The following is a 17,798-nucleotide window of genomic DNA, read 5'->3' on the forward strand; positions in this document are numbered from 1 at the left end:
TATAGAAAACAACTGAAAGTTTTGTAAACCGGGGTCATGCCTGTGGTATACTCAATAAAAAGGAGAAAGCCTTTCTAGTACCGAAATCTTCACGTAGTCCCATTATATATTATTTATCTAAAGTACACAAAAACCCAGTCCACCCCCCTGGTCGTCCCATCATCAGTGGGATAAACTATCACATCTCAGGCAGGAAAATATATAGACAGTTTTCTCCAACCTTTGGTTAAGTCGTTATGGGCATATATCAAAGACAGCAAACACACTATCAATTTATTAAACAACTGTCCATATATAGAAGAATATTGGTTAGTCACTGCAGACCTCACATCTTTATATACAATAATCCCTCATCAATGGGAAGTTTTATCTGTTGAGTATTTCCTTAATAGAGACTCTGCCTTACCTGCCAAACAAGGGAGGTTCGTCATGGAGCTTTTAGAGTTTACCACTACGCATAACTTTTTCTGGTTTAACAATAAATACTACCTACAAAATAGAGGAGTGGCTATGGGGGCAAAATTTGTCCCCAGCCCAGCCACTCTATTTATGGGTAAATGGGAGGTGGACGTTGTCTTTGCCAACCGCAGACCTGAATTGGTCTTATGGGCTAGGTATATTGACAACGTCCTCCTTCTATGGAATGGTACAAGGGAGTCTCTACATACTTTCATGGGATATTTGAACAATAACGATAGGGGTATAGAATTCAAATACGAGGCAGACCAGTATATTATACATTTTTTGGATCTACACATATGGGTTGAGGGGGGTCAGTTTCTTACCTCAACCTACTTCAAACCTACAGATAGGAATGCCTTTATTCCCCACGACAGTTGTCACCACCACTCATAGTTAGACTCTGTCACAAAATGTCAATAAATGCGCCTAAGGCGCAACTGTACTAGGACAGAAGATTTTAAGGTGCAAGCCAATGTTCTAACCAAAAGGTTTTAAAAAAAACTCTAGAGCAGAGAGTAAATGAAGTCGAGTAATTGGATAGGAATAAACTTTTGGTTGAGAAACCCAAAAGGAACAGTAAGCAAAATAATTTTGATGGCCTTTTGTCACTGGTTACTCCTATCAACACTTTCTGATCAAGAAGCTTGTGTGTAAACACGGGCACATATTGAAAAATGACCATATATTGGGCCCTTTTCTTCCAGACCAACCACAGGTGGTATTCAGAGGAGTTCCCTCCTCGAAAGACTCATTAGCCCTCGGTGCATGTGATCCCCCAACTAATAAATTAATGTTCTTTCAGAATCTGGTAGGATACCATAAATGTAAAAGATGTGCTGTATGTAGTATTAATAGCATTAGAGATAGAAAAACTACTAAATTTGTTTCTAATAGCACTTCTCAGGAATTTCAAATAAAGTCCTTGATTACATGCTCTACCACTCATGTCGTCTACATTTTAACCTGTCCTTGCGGATTACAATACATAAGACGTACGGTACGACCACTCCAAGTAAGACTAAACAAGCACATTGGAAATATAAGAAGAGGGTTTAAAGGTCACCCAGTTTCCAGGCATTACTTGGAGGTACATAGCCAAAATCCTAGGGGTACACCGTTTAAAGCTATCAAACTTAAATTACATTGGAGAGGTAGGCCAAAGAGACGTGCTATTTCCAAACTCGAAATGAGTTGTATATATACCGCGTCAAATGTCTTAGTCCTTTGGGCCTGAATGCTGACGTTGAAATCAATGCCTTTATTGACAACTCTTAATATGTAGTCCTCATGCAATATAATTTACCTACCAGAAGGAAGTCAAACATGTAATATTGACACTTCATATACAAGAAGTTGCATCCATTAAATAGCACATTTACCTCGCCTGGATGATAAAAGCCACATGCAGTAGCCTCCCTGGGCGGCACCGGAGCAAACGAAAGGTCAGCCCCCCACGGCTGGTATACCAAAACTACAATATCAAAATATTATTATATACCATATATATTGTATATTTCCCAGTTTTAGCACCCCTGTCCAAGTATATGCGTACTTTGGATGCATATCTCTATTTTCTTTTTTATGGAATATTTTGATATTGTACTTTGGGTATACCAGCTGTGGGGTGTTGATGGGTCAGCCTTTCTTTTGCTCCGGTGCCCGCCCGACCCTCCATCCCAGAGTATCGGTGTTTTTAGTGGAGCCAGAGCTGCGGAGCGAGCAGAGCTGCATAAGCCGATGCTTCCTGTATATCTCTGCCTCCTGTCACAGGCGGAGTGATACCAATTGCACTCCATCTGGGACAGCAACAGCCAGAAATACCTGTGGCAAAGGAGATTCCTGAATGGAAGATTATTATTAAAGGTCAGTTTATCCCCTTCCCGCCGAGCGTACGCAGATGTACAGCCTCGGCTTTCGGGGGTTATACCAGGATGATGCCTGCAGGTGCCCACTGTAGAGTGGGCGATCGGCTTTCCAGGGATAACAACCGATGCAGCTAAAAGCCGCTCGGCTGTTATCCCGGAGGAGCAGGAGGGGACGTCCCCACCTCCCGCCGCCTCCCGCCGCTCTGAACGGGGCTCCTGTCCCACCGGGGGACCCAATCGATGATCCGCCACTTCCGGCGGCTAGGGACAGACTGGCACGTCACTTCCTGTTTACTCGGTTGCCAATGGCGCCGTTTTAAATTAAAATATACAGTATTCAGAATCGCCGAAAACGGTGATCTGAATACTTTGAAGTGCAAAGGAGGGATGGGGGGTCTTTTAGACCCCCGATCCTTCCACAAAGAGTACCTGTCACCGCCTATTACTATCACAAGGGATGTTTACATTCCTTGTGACAGCAATAAAAGTGATCAAATGTTTTTTTTAACACAATTTAATAATATAAAAATAGATAAAATAAATAAGAAACATTTTTTTTTTAAAGCGCCCCTGTCCCCGCGAGCTCGCGCAGCAAAGAAAACACATACGGAAGTCGCGCCCGCATATGTAAACGGTGTTCAAATCACACTTGTGAGGTATCGCCGTGATCGTCAGAGTGAGAGCAATAATTCTAGCACTAGACCTCCTCTGTAACTCTAACCTGGTAACTGTAAAAAAAAATTTAAAGCATCGCCTATGGAGATTCTTAGGTACCGTAGTTTGTCGCCATTCCACGAGTGCGTGCAATTATAAAGTGTGACATGTTTGGTATCTATTTACTCAGCGTAACATTATACAAAAAACACACACATTATACAAAAAAATTGGGCTAACTTTACTGTTTCGCTTTTTTAAAACTCATGAAAGTGTCCCTTTTCCCAAAAATTTGCGTTTAAAACACCGCTGCTCAAATACCGTGTGACATAAAATATTACAATAATTGCCATTTTATTCTCTAGATTCTCTGCTAAAAAAATATATATAATGTTTGGGGGCTCTAAGTAATTTTCTAGCAAAAAATATGGATTTTAACTTGTAAACACCAAATGTCAAAAATAGGCTTAGTCATGAAAAGGTTAAATTATAAAATCACAGTGTATATATGGGAATATCTCTTCTGCAGTGGTAACTAAGCTGCTTACAAACGGATCCACAGGTGCACCACAGTGCACCTACGGGTTACCTGCACTGAGCCATTGACTTCTGTTATATCCTGTGGGTTTGGTGTGCTTTCTGAAAGTGCACCACACCTGCAGGATATAATAGAAGTCTATGGCAAAGTGCAGTTAACCCACAGGAAAGCCACAGGTGTATTGCGCTGTTGGTAAACCACAGCGCATCAGTTTGAAAGCAGCCCCTTTCACATAATTGGTCCAATCGGGCCCATTTGTCCATTTTTTAGGCAGTCCCAGTCTGACCCTCTATTCACCTCCTATGGAGCAGCAGATTTAAACTGACTTTTACGCCCACCTACCTCCAATCTGATCCGCTAAAAAAAACAGAAGTAGATCCGTCCCCTTCCATCTGGGTGGATCGGATTGGAGGGCCCTTAAAGTAGAGTGGGCTGTGTCCATGTCTGCTCTGCATATGCAGATTGGACGCGGATCTGTCATCCGCCCCCTTTCTTATTGTGGCCCCACGACCAGCTTAAAAGTTGCTTAAGTGGCCCTCGCTTTTCAAAAGGTTGGGCACCCCTGCTATAGAGGAACTGATCTCCTCCATCTCCCTACTGCAGCCGCTGAATGCCTGATTCTCCTCCTCTCCCTCCTGCAGGCATTCAGCATCTGCAGGAGGAAGATGGAGGGGATCGGTTCCTCTATAGGCTGTTGCCCCTCCTATCCAGTTTCCTTCTGCTGCCACGGGGCCCCTGTGCTTTCTCCTTGCCCCCCATGCTCTCTTCCCCGGGTTTGGATGTAGGGGGTGCGGTGCTGAGTGGTGGTCTTCCCACTGTCAGAACTGCAATCCTCCAAACAGCAGATGACATGGGATCGCTCTCAGATTTACTGCTGCAGGGAGGTGAGCATATAGAGAAGATGGGGGGGGGGGGCATTTTTATGGTGGGGAAGATTTGTTGCTAGGTGGGTGGGTGTGGAAGGGACCTGGCCGAGGGTTAGGGGGGGCCGTCATGGTTTCTTACACTGGGGCCCTCTCTCATACTGGTCACTGGAGATTCAACATGGCACCTCATGGCAAAGAACTCTCTGAGGGTCTGAAAAAAAAATTGTTGCTGTACATAAAGATGGCCTAGGCTATAAAAAGATTGCCAAGACCCTGAAACATGGTGGCCAAGACCATACAGCGGTTTAACAGGACGGGTTCCACTCAGAACAAGCATCACCATGGTTGATCAAAGCAGTTGAGTGAACAAGCTCAGCATCACATCCAGAGGTTGTCTTTGGGAAATATACATATGAATGCTGCCAGCACTGATGCAGAGGTTGAAGGGGTGGGGGGCAGCCTGTCAGTGCTCAGACCATATGCCGTACACTGCATCAAATTGGTCTATATGGATGTCATCCCAGAAGGAAGCCTCTTCTAAAGATGATGCACAAGAAAGCCTGCAAACAGTTTGCTGAAGACAAGCAGACTAAGCACATGGATAAATAAGATAAACTTATTTCAGAGTGTCAATCGTGTGTGGCGGCAACCAGGTGAGGAGTAAAAAGACAAGTGTGTCTTGCCTACAGTCAAGCATGGTGGTGGGAGTGTCATGGTCTGGGGCTGCATGAGTGCTGACAGCACTGGAGAGCTACAGTGCATTGAGGGAACCATGAATGCCAACATGTATTGTGACATACTGAAGCCGAGCATGATCCCCTCTCTTTGGAGACTGGGCGGCAGGGCAGTATTCCAACATGATAACGACCCCAAACACACCTCCAAGACAACCACCTCCTTGCTAAAGAAGCTGAGGGTAAAGGTGATGGCCTGGCCAAGCATGTCTCCTGACCTAAATCCTATTGAACATCTGTGGGGCATCCTTAAACAGAAGCTGGAGGAGCGCAAGGTCTCTACCATCCACCAGCTCTGTGATGTCGTCATGGAGGAGGGGAAGAGGACTCCAGTGGCAACCTGTGAAGCTCTGGTGAACTCCATGCCCAAGAGGGTTAAGGCAGTGCTGGAAAATAATGGTGGCCACACAAAATATTGACACTTTGGGACAATTTGGAAATTTTCACTTAGGGGTGTACTCACTTTTGTTGCCAGCAGTTTAGACATTAATGGCTGTGTGTTGAGTTATTTTGAGGGGACAGCAAATTTACACTGTTATACAAGCTGTACACTCACTACTTTACATTGTAGCAAAGTGTCATTTCTTCAGTGTTGTCACATGAAAAGATATAATAAAATATTTACAAAAATGTCAGGGGTGTACTCACTTTTGTAAGATACTTTATATAAACACAAACACTTATTCCTAGTATGTTGTAAATAAATATCACATTTTTGAAAAAAAATTTTGCTCAAGAAAAATATGTGTATACAAGGTGAAATAAATAAAAAATAATGACTATTGTCCAAAAGGGATGCAGCTATTTTATTCAATATTCAATAGTGTGCTTAACTCACGCTTGGCAAATTAATCAATCAAATTAAATGAAGGTGAGAAAGTAAAAACCTGACTGCAGCACTCACTAATATTCACACATAAATATCAAAAGACAACTGAATAAAATAGTGTAGCGCTGTCAGGAAAACTTTGAAATCAATATATAGTGTAAACCGCTTGCCAACCGCATAACTTAGTTATACGGTGGCAGAGCAGCTCTCCTGTGCCGAATCACGGACCTAGTCCGTGATCCAGCACTTCCAGATAGAGGGCGTGCGAGCGCGCTGCCAGCGCTGCGTCGGTGCTGTGATTTGACACAGCACAAGTCGATCAGTGGGTGCCAGCCAATAGATGTCCACCAGTACCCGCTGATCATCTGGCAGAGCCACAGAACGGAGCTCTGTTCTGACAGGGAAAAAGTGATGGATTTTGTGTCCCTGTAAAGCAGGGAATGAAATCCATCACTTCCATTAGTAAAAGCAGCACATATAGTAAACACAAACACTGGTTAGGCACACATTTAACCCTTTGATTGCCCTAGATGTTTAACCCTTTACCATCCAATGTCATTAGTACTAGTTTTCAGGGGTACATACTCCCCTCCACAGTTAAGATGCTGACATCGGGGACCTGAAGAACCACTTTAATAGAAATAAAACGTTTCCGTTTGAAGTAGAAACAAAGGATCAACACCAGGCAGGAGCTACTATGAAGTAGATTTATTTGGCCAGTTGGGAACAAGCAATATTGAAAGAACATGGGCTTGCAGATCCATTTATAATAGCTTCAACAATAGAACCATATGTGTCACCACAAATTATCTCCAAAAAATTAAATCAAAATGCCACCATGTACTTTTATTTGACTTAGCCATGAACTGAACGCTATATGGTTCTTCTTGTCTTCAGAAGACCCCCTCACATGAAGGCTAGAAGACATCTGTCTTGGCATTATATCTATTGTTCCTCATGCCAAGGTCAAAAAACATGTTTTCGACTTTCTGTCTTTGAACTCTTATTACCTTGACCTACAACAGGCATGTCCAAAGTCCGGCCCGCGTTATGGTTTCGGACAGCCCGCCTGGTCATTTTGACATGTATATCTTTTTTGGCCCCCAACAAATCCCCGAGTGCTGGGGGCCACAAAAGATGTACATGCTGGCTGCCTTGGGGGGGACATGGAGGGGGCGGGACGAGTGCTGTACAGGAGTATTTTCTGTTTACACAGCGACCTCTGTAAAAGGAAGTCCCATCTCCTGTGCTGCCATTGGACAACTGTTCTGTCCATCATAGGAGGTGGGACTTTCTATTAAGAGACTCGCCCCGCCCCCTCCCTGTCTCCTCCAAGGCTGCAGATGTGCATGAATCTGGCTGCACTGATGGCAATGGTGAGTCTGCATTCATGTCAATAGGGGTGCTGCATTCAGGACAACTGGGGTGCTGCATTCATGACAACGGGGGTGCTGCATTCAGGGCAAGGGGGGTGCTGCATTCAGAGCAAGGGGGGTGCTGCATTCAGGACAAAGGGGGTGCTGCATTCAGGACAAAGGGGGTGCTGCATTCAGGATGAATGGGGTACTGCATTCTGGACAAGGGGGATTCTGCATTCAGAACAACGGGGGTGCTGCATTCAGGACAACAGGGGTGCTGCATTCAGGACAAGGGGGGTGCTGCATTCAGGACAAGGGGGGTGCTGCATTCAGGACGGGGTGCTGCATTCAGGACAATGGGGGTTCTGCATTCAGGGCAACGGGGGTGCTACTTTCAGGATAAGGGGGGGGGGCTGCATTCAGGACAAGGGGGGTGCTGCATTCAGGACAAGGGGGTGCTGCATTTATGGCACTTGTGAGGCTGCATTGATGGGCACTGACCCTTTGCTTCACAGTTCTTTATTTAAAATTTAAGATTTTTTCCTGAATCTTCCCTCTTTAAAGTGAAGGTGCGTGTTATACGCCAATAAATACGGTATATCCAAATAATATGCCCGAGCTCATCTCTTTACTCACACACAGCCACAAAGGCAAGAGAATTCTTGTTGGGCAGTGTATTAGTGCTCGGACGAACACACTTAGACAGAATTTTAATGGTTCACAGAATGTCAGGCAAAATGGTCGGCCCTCATGCATGTTCACTTCATCAAATCTGGCCCTCTTTGAAAAAAGTTTGGATACTCCTGGTCTAGGGGGATATAACTGAGAGGAGTTCTTACATTATTTCTCCCGAGCAGCTGACTCCTGAATCTTGGCACCCCCTCAGCATCCCCATTACTGCCGCATTGCATGATGTGTAAGGGGCAAGGGGCTGGCTGACAAAACAGTGAAGAAGAGTAACTTTGGGGGAATGGCCACCCATCTCAGAAACAGTGGGGTATAAATGTGCAGGAGTGAGGAATAAGGGATGTATTAGAACCTCGGTATATACAGTGGGTATCAGTGTCACCCGCTGCATTAGGGGCGCAGGGGCGCCGCCCCCCCATCCATGCGTCCGGCCCACTAATCAACATGCAGTGAGCCGGATACATGGAGGCTCTAATAAGTTTCAAAAAAGGGTGGGCTCGGGGCACAGAGCACTGTGCCCCGAGCAAACACACTTGTGTGACAATAGCGAATGGCGGGAGGGGGCAATGGCCGCCGTCAGTCTCCCACGGGGGGCTGTATTTACTGGTGCAACTCTTATAGCATCTAAGTGAAAGATGTAACACCAACATATCAGAAAAAAATTTTCAAAAAATTCAAAGACAGAATCATCTGACAGTCTCATCTGACCATAACACATTTTCCATGTTGCCCCAGAATCTTCAAGGTACATTTAAGGTGGTCAGATGAGACTAAAAATAAATTATTTGGCCTCAACACCAAATGATATGTCTGGTGAAAATCCAGTACAGCTCACCATACAAATAACACCATTCCTACACTAAAGCATGGAGGTGGTAATATCCTGTCATGTAGGCGTTTCTCTGCAGCAGAGACTGGAGCCCTTGTCAGGATAGAAGGAAAAATAGATCAAATTCTTAAGGGAAAATCTGCTGCCCTCTGCCAGAAAGTTGTCCATGGGAAGAAGGTTTACCTTCCAACATGACAATAACCCAAAACACACAGCAAAAATGACCACACAGTGGTTGAAGGAGAAAAAGGTGAGTATCCTTGCATGGCCTAGTCAGAGTCCAGACTTAAACCCCATTGAAAATCTGTGGAATGACTTGAAGACTGCAGTTCACAAACGGTCACCATCAAATTGAAATGAACATGCGCAGTTCTGCAAAGAAGAGCGGGCAAATATTACAAAGTCTAGATGTGCAAAGTTAATAGAGACAAATCCCAACAGACTGAAGGCTGTAATTAAAGCAAAATGTGGTTTTACAAAATACTGACACAAGGGGTGATTCTTTTTCCAACAATGATTATGTTTTTGAATTTTTTTTTTTTCTGACATGTTGGTGCTATATCTTTCAGTTGGATGTTATAAATTGCACTGAGTAAATACAGCTGGATAAAACAAAAACTGTGTCTGTCTTCATTTTAGGCTGCAAAGCAACAAAATATGATTATTTTTTTATACCCGCTGTATATGGGCAATCTGAACATTATTTTTTAACCGCTGAGTGAAGAGCAGCTTTCAATAGTACAGGCTTTTATTAAAACAAAACTATTTTTTATTTTTTCTGTTAGGTATGCTTTAGTAACCCCTGTATAAAGCTATAATAATAATAATCATAATAATGGAGAAATAAATACATCACCTGCTCTTGATTGTGGAAGCTAACAGCAATTTATCTAGTTCAATTAGCTTTTTACAAACAATGACATACAGTAGTAGCACCTGTTCCAGTGATCGGTGGAGAAAGAGCTCCGATACAGATAGGGACCTCCGCTGTCCTAGAACCTACATCCTAGGTGCCTAATTAGTCTCTTTCTGAAAATACTACTTAAACACAGGTTTTGTTTGGCAAGAGAAGCTCCATTTTATATTATTTTGAACCAGTCAGACATGACCCATAAATTTGCACTGAGAAAAAGAGGTGAACAAATGCAGGACTGTCAACTAGAAAGCAGAACCTGATACTGTATATAATAAAAATTGTACCCCCCCCCCCATAAACAAACACACATTATGACAATTAAGCTGAACACCTTCCTATACTTTATAAGCTTAGTGATTTTTACCTTCTCAAATAGTTGCAGCTCTGGACAAATGCGATGGCTTCTAAAGATAGCAGCTCCACAAATGAGGGTTTCATTAAATACTCCTCCTTCACTCCTATTGCAAGATAGGGTGTTACCGTAAGGCTATTAATAATTCTGAATTAGAATTATGGTAATACAATTCTAGGACAGTACAGCCCGAAGCAAAAATAAAAAAAAGGCATGGGGCTAGCATGACTGGGTACACAGGGCAATCAGGGAGAGACAGGGTTACATTTTGGAGTTAGTTTATTCCTCATAGTTTATTGGAGCTGCTAGCAGGTGGGAGGGGCTGCAGGGGTAGTCTTTTGAGGGAAGTTGGGTAGTTCTTGCCATCCGGTGAAGACACGTGGGGAAGGAACGTTGGAGGACCGTCCTCCGGGCTGTGGATCGCTTTGGATCATCTGTTCATCTGCTACCCCACCCCCACCGTCTCCTACATGGCTGACCTGGACCCCTTGCGGGAGCAGCTCTACTCCATGGCTGCTTCCATGAGCACTGACTTGCTGCAACTCCAGGTATCGTCCCCGCTGGGAGCCACTGACACGGCCTCAGGGGGGTCACCGGCACGGTGTGCTCGGTGGGCACGCCCTTCTGGAGTGCTTAAGCCCTTATCCTTCCCCCTGAGCTCGGCGCTACACAGGGAGCCCAGGCATGGACCGCCCAGCCCCGCCGGCTCAGTCTCCTCAGACTAGCTCCAGTGCGCACACTGGGAGGAATCCCCGTGGCGGACAGAGCTCCGTGGGATGGGACATAGCCCTGTGTTGTCCCTGGTTCCTGCACATCTCAGGAATCCGGAGCATACAGCAGCCTCTCATGTAGATGTGCCATTGGGAGAGGCGGTTCAGTGTGGGAGAGTGGTTATTGTGGGTTCTGGCCAGCTGGGCAGAGCGGCCGGAGACCCCCCTCACCCCCAGATCCAGGCCTTCTCACCAGCGCTCGAGAGCCAGCCATCGCAGCAGGGCCCCTCCCACCAGTGGGGGGGGTGAAGAGGAGACAACTGGCGGTGGCAAGGCAGGCAGGTCCTTTGGTCTTTCGGCTTCCAGATGACCAGTTCCAAAGATGGGGATGCTCCACTGCGGTCGGCTACGGTGGATTCCGGAGATGCGGCTGTGGGGTTTGGTCCTGTCCAGCCTGGTAAGTCCACATCTAATTCTTTGCCTTCTTTACAGCTTGCTTTGTCTTCAGTGTTTGGGGTTAGGGCAGGTCAGGGCCCCGTGGATGGTTCAGGTATCCCAAACCCTTCCCCCCTCGTGGGCGATGTCGCAGTCTTCCATGACTTTCTGGCTGGCCTGCATTTGTTGGTGCACAGGTTTCATTCGGGTTCCGTTTTCAGCTCCACGCCAGAGTCGGCTTAGGTTCAGGATCCATCAGTGGTAGGGCAGGCTGTGGTCCAAGTTCAGACTGTTTCTGTGGCTGCGTCATGCCAAGGGCAGGTGTCGGGAGTTACATTGGGGGGACATAGCCACTCCAGGAACGGTGGCGAATGCCTCGTCGGACTCGCCAAGGGGCGTTAGTAAGAGTACGAACACGGTTTGCTTGGCTGATTCGGCCAACAGCGAGGTGTATGTCTGTTTTGAGGGTCCTTTGGGTGCGCATCTTAAATCTGAGGTGCGAGACAAAATTTGGCGGGGGGACATGGAGATTTTCACATTGCTGCCCCTAGAGAAGTTTAATATGGATAGGATAAACTTGAAAAACCCAAGAAGAAAGATTAAGAAAAGCGACGCTTCCGCTTGATTTCGCCATATTTGCGAGCGTTATGGGAAAAAAATCCCCTGAGAATTGTTCCCCCCTTTTTTGTTATCTGGATGCCATTAGCGAGGCCCATAGAGTGTATGGGGGAGTAGCTTGGCTGCGCTGACCCACCAAAAGGTGGGTCAGTTAACGATACTATTGACCCTGAGGCGTGTGCGGTGTCTTATACCTCTTTTGATGCTGCGGTCTTTTGAGTGTGGTACTACAGTCAGGGCTCCCTCATGGCTAAGACTAACATCGAGTCAGCCTTTCGTTGTTGAGGGTCCACCCGCGCAGTTTTCATCTTTTGGGTTGTAAATGGTCAGGTGCATTTTATGTGGACTGTTGCCTTCCTATGGGCTGTTCCATTTCTTATGCCTTTTTTTAGACCTTTAGCTATTATCTTAAATGGGTGGTTCTGTACGTGGCGGGGGTCAATTCAGTTATTCATTATTTGGATGACTTTTTGTGCGTTGGCCCTCCTTCTTTGAATTTATGTGGTAGTCTGCTGGCTAAATGGGTGGTTCTGTACGTGGCGGGGGTCAATTCAGTTATTCATTATTTGGATGACTTTTTGTGCGTTGGCCCTCCTTCTCTGAATTTATGTGGTAGTCTGCTGGCTACGGTTCAGCACATCACTAAGCGTTTCGATATACGGCAGACAAAATGGAGGGCCCCACGTCATTAATCATGTTTTTTGGGGATAGGTATTGATTCTCAGGCGATGGAATGTCATCTGCCTGATGAAAAGTTGCTTGCTCTCAAGGAGGCGGTTAGTTTAGTTTTTGGCAAACACAAGATACAGCTGCAGGAGTTACAGTCGCTCCTAGGCAAGCTGAATTTTGCTTGCCGCGTCATGCCGATGGGCAGAGTTTTCGTCAGCGGCTCTCTGTCACCATGGCTGGGTTACGTTCCCCTAGGCATTTTATTTATTTAAACAGGGAGCATAGGGCTGACTTGCAGGCGTGGCACTTTTTTTGGAAACTGTCAATGGTCGGTCGCTCTGGAGGGATTGGCCGGTCAGTAACTGCGATCTGGATCTTTTTACAGATGCTGCTGGCTCCACTGGTTATGGAGCATCTTTAGGTGGCCAGTGGAGTGCAGAGTGCTGGCCTGCCGAATGGCGGGAGGCTGGTTTCTTAAAGAATTTGGTGCTTCTGGAATTTTTTTTAATCGTGGTCGCCATAGAGATATGGGGGGAATTTTTTCATAATAAAAAGGTGTAGCGCTGGTAGATTTTCAATCTACCGCTGATAGGTAAATTTTGTGGGTTGATTGTTAGGTGAAGTTAGATTTTCATTAGATGTTCCAGCTTGGCTGGGTTGCGTGTAGTTCCACACTGTGCCGGTGGGTGTCGTTGTCACCATGGACTAGTGTTGGAAAGGCAATGTGTTGAAGCGTATGAGTGCTCCTCTGTCCCGGAGACAACTCGGTGGAGGTGGTCCTCTGAGTTGCATTCTGGGAGAGGGTATTTATGGGACAGACGCCATGTTTAGGGGTTCGTTTTAAGCCACCTGCTGGCCCTCCTGGCCGACAGGTATACGTTAGGAGTACCACCTCTTGGTCCTCTGATCGGGAGGCCCACTCGGCTGCAGCGTGTGGGTGGGCCCAGAAGCTTGTCTGGGGCCTACCACAGCAGCAGAGGAATGGTCCTGAGCTGTCTATCCTGAGTGAAGAAGCTGTACAACCGAGGAGATCCCAGGGGAGGACCCGTCATGGAAGGATCATGCAGAGTGCTGGACTGGAGAGGGGCCTGGTGACTCGGTTGGAGGACGTATCCTGAAGTAATCTTACTGCATAGTACTGCCGGGTTGGCTTAAAGGTTCAAGTACTGTGTCTGACATTCATTGCAAACCAATACATCCTGTGGCAGAGGATCATACGGGTTTTACTCCAAACAAGTCTGTGGCAGAGACTTTTGTTCGTGCTACGTACTGGCTGCTAGGCAAGTGAGAGAGGCCTATCCAGGCGGGCAAAGATTGAATCCCACAAGGGGAGTGCATTCAACTACAAGTGTTCAATTCCAAAGAATGTTCTAAAGAATACTAAGGAAAGGTATTTGAGCTTCCCTGCAGCTTTCCTTCTGCCTCTTTCCTGCTACTTCCTTTATTACTGGTTCATTAAAGCATTGGAAAATATACTCAAGTGTTTGGTGTCTAAATCGTCCAGAGGTAAACTCAACAGGACCCTAGACGCGGTGCCGGTGAAACAGAGGTATCGAGAGTGAAGGTAACAGCCCGCTTTAAACCAGCAGCTCCACAGAGAGTTATGCCCCGTACACACGGTCGGACTTTGTTCGGACATTCCGACAACAAAATCCTATGATTTTTTCCGACGGTTTTGGCTCAAACTTGTTTTGCGTACACACGGTCGCACAAAGTTGTCGGAATTTCCGATCGCCCAGAACGCGGTGACGTCAAGCACGTACGACGAGACTAGAAAAGGCCAGTTCAGAACCAAGCATGGCACCCTTTGGGCTCCTTTTGCTAATCTCGTGTTAGTAAAAGTTTGGTGAGAGACGATTCGCGCTTTTTCAGACTCGTGGCTTTCAGATCGTTTTCTGCCGTTCAGTTTGTGCTTGTGGGTTTGTATCTGCTCTTCAGTGCGTGCAAGCAAGTTCCGCGTGACTTTAATTAGTCATTGAATTCTTGTTCGTTCGTTACTGTTTTTCAGGTCGCTCTTCACAGGCCTTGCTGTTCTTCAGTGCGTTCTGTTACTTCGTTCTGAGCAGCCGACCGTTTTCTAGCCATGTTGCGTATGCGTACTCCTCGTAGAGTTCGTGCTGTGCGGGGGCTTGGTGTTGGGGTCCTGACCTTGACACAAGTCCAGTCCATGAACAGGGTGGGGAGGAGTTCATGGACCAAGAATTGGTTGCTTCAGCGTGACCAGTTCTCTCATATGCCTTTGCTCCGTGAGATCCGTGAGAATAATCCTGATGATTTCAGGAACTTTCTCAGGATGACAGACCCCGTGTTTCACCGTCTGTTGGCTTCGCTGACCCCTTATATTAGCAGGCAGGATACCTGCTGAGGCAAGCCATCACTCTGGAGCAGAGGCTCGTCGCTACCCTGCGGTACTTGGCGATAGGGAGAAGCCTGCAGGACTTGAAGTTCTCGACAGGCATCTCCCCCCAGGCTCTGGGGATCATCATCCCAGAGACCTGTTCTGCCATCATCCAGGTCCTGCAGAAGGAGTATATGAAGGTAAGATTTTTATCCTTTAATATCACTTTTTTTGTATTTAATGTTTGATAATATATTGTATTTCTTTCCTCATTCCCTAATGACCATGATTGGAATATGCTGTGAATGTCCCCTTTGTTCTCATGCATGCAGGATTTTTATGTAATTATTTTTTAAGGTCCTTCATACAGATTGGCCTTCAATAACCTCTCCAGCATGTTCTCTCCTGGCCCTATATTCACCTCATGTAGTCACTTAACAATGTATTTTATCAGCTCCATAGTAGTGCTTTACCCCAAACACCCCCTAAAATGTTTAGAAATGTGATTTTAGCTTTAAATTCTGGCAGAGTGGCAGAGGCTTATTTTTTGTGGTGTCCCCAAATCATTTTTAGTAACCCTCCCTCCCCCCAACTGCTAAGTCAGCTGATCCCAATTCTCTATCTATACTCAATCATCTATCTGCTGACTTTGCCAAACCCATACACACTATACCCATCTGTTTTGTGCTCTGATGTATAGATGAATTACCCAAAGCGTGTAGTGCAAGGGCCTGCCTGTATAATTTCAAATGGTACTGTTTAAAGTTTTTGTATCCTATTATTATCTTGATAGGTAATAGCAGAATGTCCAAATGTCCTCAAATGTGTACAATGTGTATTTATATCTTTGTATTATGACACTTCTTACCTGTCCAGTGGGCTGCCAATAGTGTAACTAAATAGGGGCTGTTCCAAGTAATACCCTGTATTTAGGCATTCATCTCTCAATGAAGTGAAGAGGGTTACCTGTCCAAGATTTCCACACACCCCATAATGTTAGAAATGGCCCATGAGAGGGGGGAGGGGGAATATGATAGGTGTACCTTATACTTTGGCGATGTGAAATTCCCCTTAATAAATGCTATCTGGAGGTTGCCCCATAATGTTTGTGCCTAATCTGCTTGCCATGTTTCTGAGCAAAAATAGTAATTATTTTTTTTTTCCCTCAACAGTTTCCTTCCACGCCACAGGAATGGCAGACTGTGGCCTCCCACTTTGCCCAGCGGTGGGACTTTCCTAACTGCGGAGGGGCAATTGATGGGAAACACGTCCACATCGTCCCACCACCCAACTCGGGGTCGTACTATTTCAACTATAAGGGGTTCAAAAGTATTGTGATGTTGGCGGTGGTGTCGGCTAATTACGACTTCTTGTATGTGGACGTGGGGAAGAATGTCCGGATGTCCGATGGTGGAGTCATCGCCCAGACGGAGTTCTACAGGCGTCCCAAGAATGGCAGCTTGGACTTGCCAGCTCCAGAGGACAATGTGGAAGGACTCCCATTCGTGTTCGTTGCTGATGAAGCGTTTGCGCTGGAGGACCACCTGATGCGGCCATTCCGATGAGGACCCTCACCCCGAAACGGAGGGTTTTTAATTACCGGCTGGCCAGAGCCCGAAGAATGGTGGAGAACACATTTGGAATCCTGGCCAGTCGGTTCCGCCTATTTCTGACACCTATCCATATGGCGGAGTATAAACTGAACCATATTATACTGACGTGCTGTATTCTCCATAACTTTTTAAGGAAACATTCGGGCCAACTATGCTGGCTCAGTTGGGCCTGAGGCCGGAGTGATACCTGAAACACTGATGGCACTTGAAAGCGGCCACCCTGGCTTGCCCTCCCTGAGTGCCCGTGATGTCCGGTTACGATACCTGGAGTTCTTTGCGGGTAGGGGGGCTATCAATATGCCTTCAAATTTGTGAAGCCTTTTTCCAATAAAAAAGCAAAAAAATTAAAATCTTTGTGGACATTTACTGCTTGAGTTTGTTTTAGCTGACCCTGACAGAAATGTGGGGAGTCCTGAAAATGGCGTGACTGTGTAACCTTATACAAAGCACTGTTGTCTGTTATTTACTAAAGGCGTATACACTTTTTATACTACAAGTGCTCTTGAAACTGCAATGAAAATGCTCTTGTAGTGCAAAGAGGATTTGCCCTTAGGAAATAACCCCCATTTTCGATGAAAACAGCAATTACATCACCCCAAAAGTGTTGTAGTGTTGAGACAATAATCCACACATTCTTGATTAATAAACTTTTTTATACCTGCACAATCACATGTGCATTTACCAAAGGTTTTTAAAACAAACCAACATGTTTGTTGTATAACAATTTTTGGGGTGGCATTATCAAAAATAGAAATGTCCATTTAAGATAAAACAGGCCTGTGTAAAACCAACAAGAAAGACAAAAAACTTGAACTTACAAAGTTCACATTAGGTAAAACCTGAAGGCAATATCAGACATGAGTATTTAGGAACTGTGTTTGATATTGCGTTCAGATGGGGTCAAATCACCCCAGGAAAAGCCAAATTTGGAAGATGCACACCAATTTACGAATGTCAACATGTGCTAGCTGCCATCACGGGGGATCAAGGGATGTGTTTTGGGGGAGCAAGCCCTTCCTCACCGCTACTTTATAATTGAGGAAGGGGTTGCACCCCCAAAACGCGTCCATTGATCTCCCATGATGGCAGATAGCACATGTTTGCACACTGTGTGCATCCTCCAAATTCGGCTTTTCAAAACATTGCTAAAATATTTAAAACATTGGACCACACTAAAAAAAGTGAATTTGTGGGGTTTTAAATTCGCCCCAAAACATCAATTATGTTATTATTTTTTGAATAACATCATTTATTTTTTTCTGGATGTTTTGCAATTCTACATTACACCCCATTATCTCCCCGATCAGGATCTGGGCACTTTCAAA

The 17,798-nt window shown here is 45.6% G+C and overlaps 1 protein-coding gene across 2 annotated transcripts in view; it reads right to left on the minus strand.

The window, feature by feature from the left end:
• The window catches only part of LOC141106369 (phospholipid-transporting ATPase IK-like), a 313,227-nt gene that overhangs the window by 274,629 nt on the left and 20,800 nt on the right, over window positions 1-17,798 (minus strand). The window contains exon 1 of one of the 2 annotated variants that reach the window (XM_073597092.1): window positions 10,103-10,197. The exons of the other annotated variant lie outside the window; for it this stretch is intronic. Within the exon in view, the coding sequence (XP_073453193.1) occupies window positions 10,103-10,176 (74 nt within the window). The 5' untranslated portion in view covers window positions 10,177-10,197. Of the gene's footprint in view, window positions 1-10,102; window positions 10,198-17,798 lie in introns of those variants that run through there. 2 annotated transcript variants of the gene reach the window in all.

Source organism: Aquarana catesbeiana, linkage group LG08 (genome assembly GCF_042186555.1).
Source record: "Aquarana catesbeiana isolate 2022-GZ linkage group LG08, ASM4218655v1, whole genome shotgun sequence".
In the NCBI taxonomy this organism is placed as follows: domain Eukaryota; kingdom Metazoa; phylum Chordata; class Amphibia; order Anura; family Ranidae; genus Aquarana; species Aquarana catesbeiana.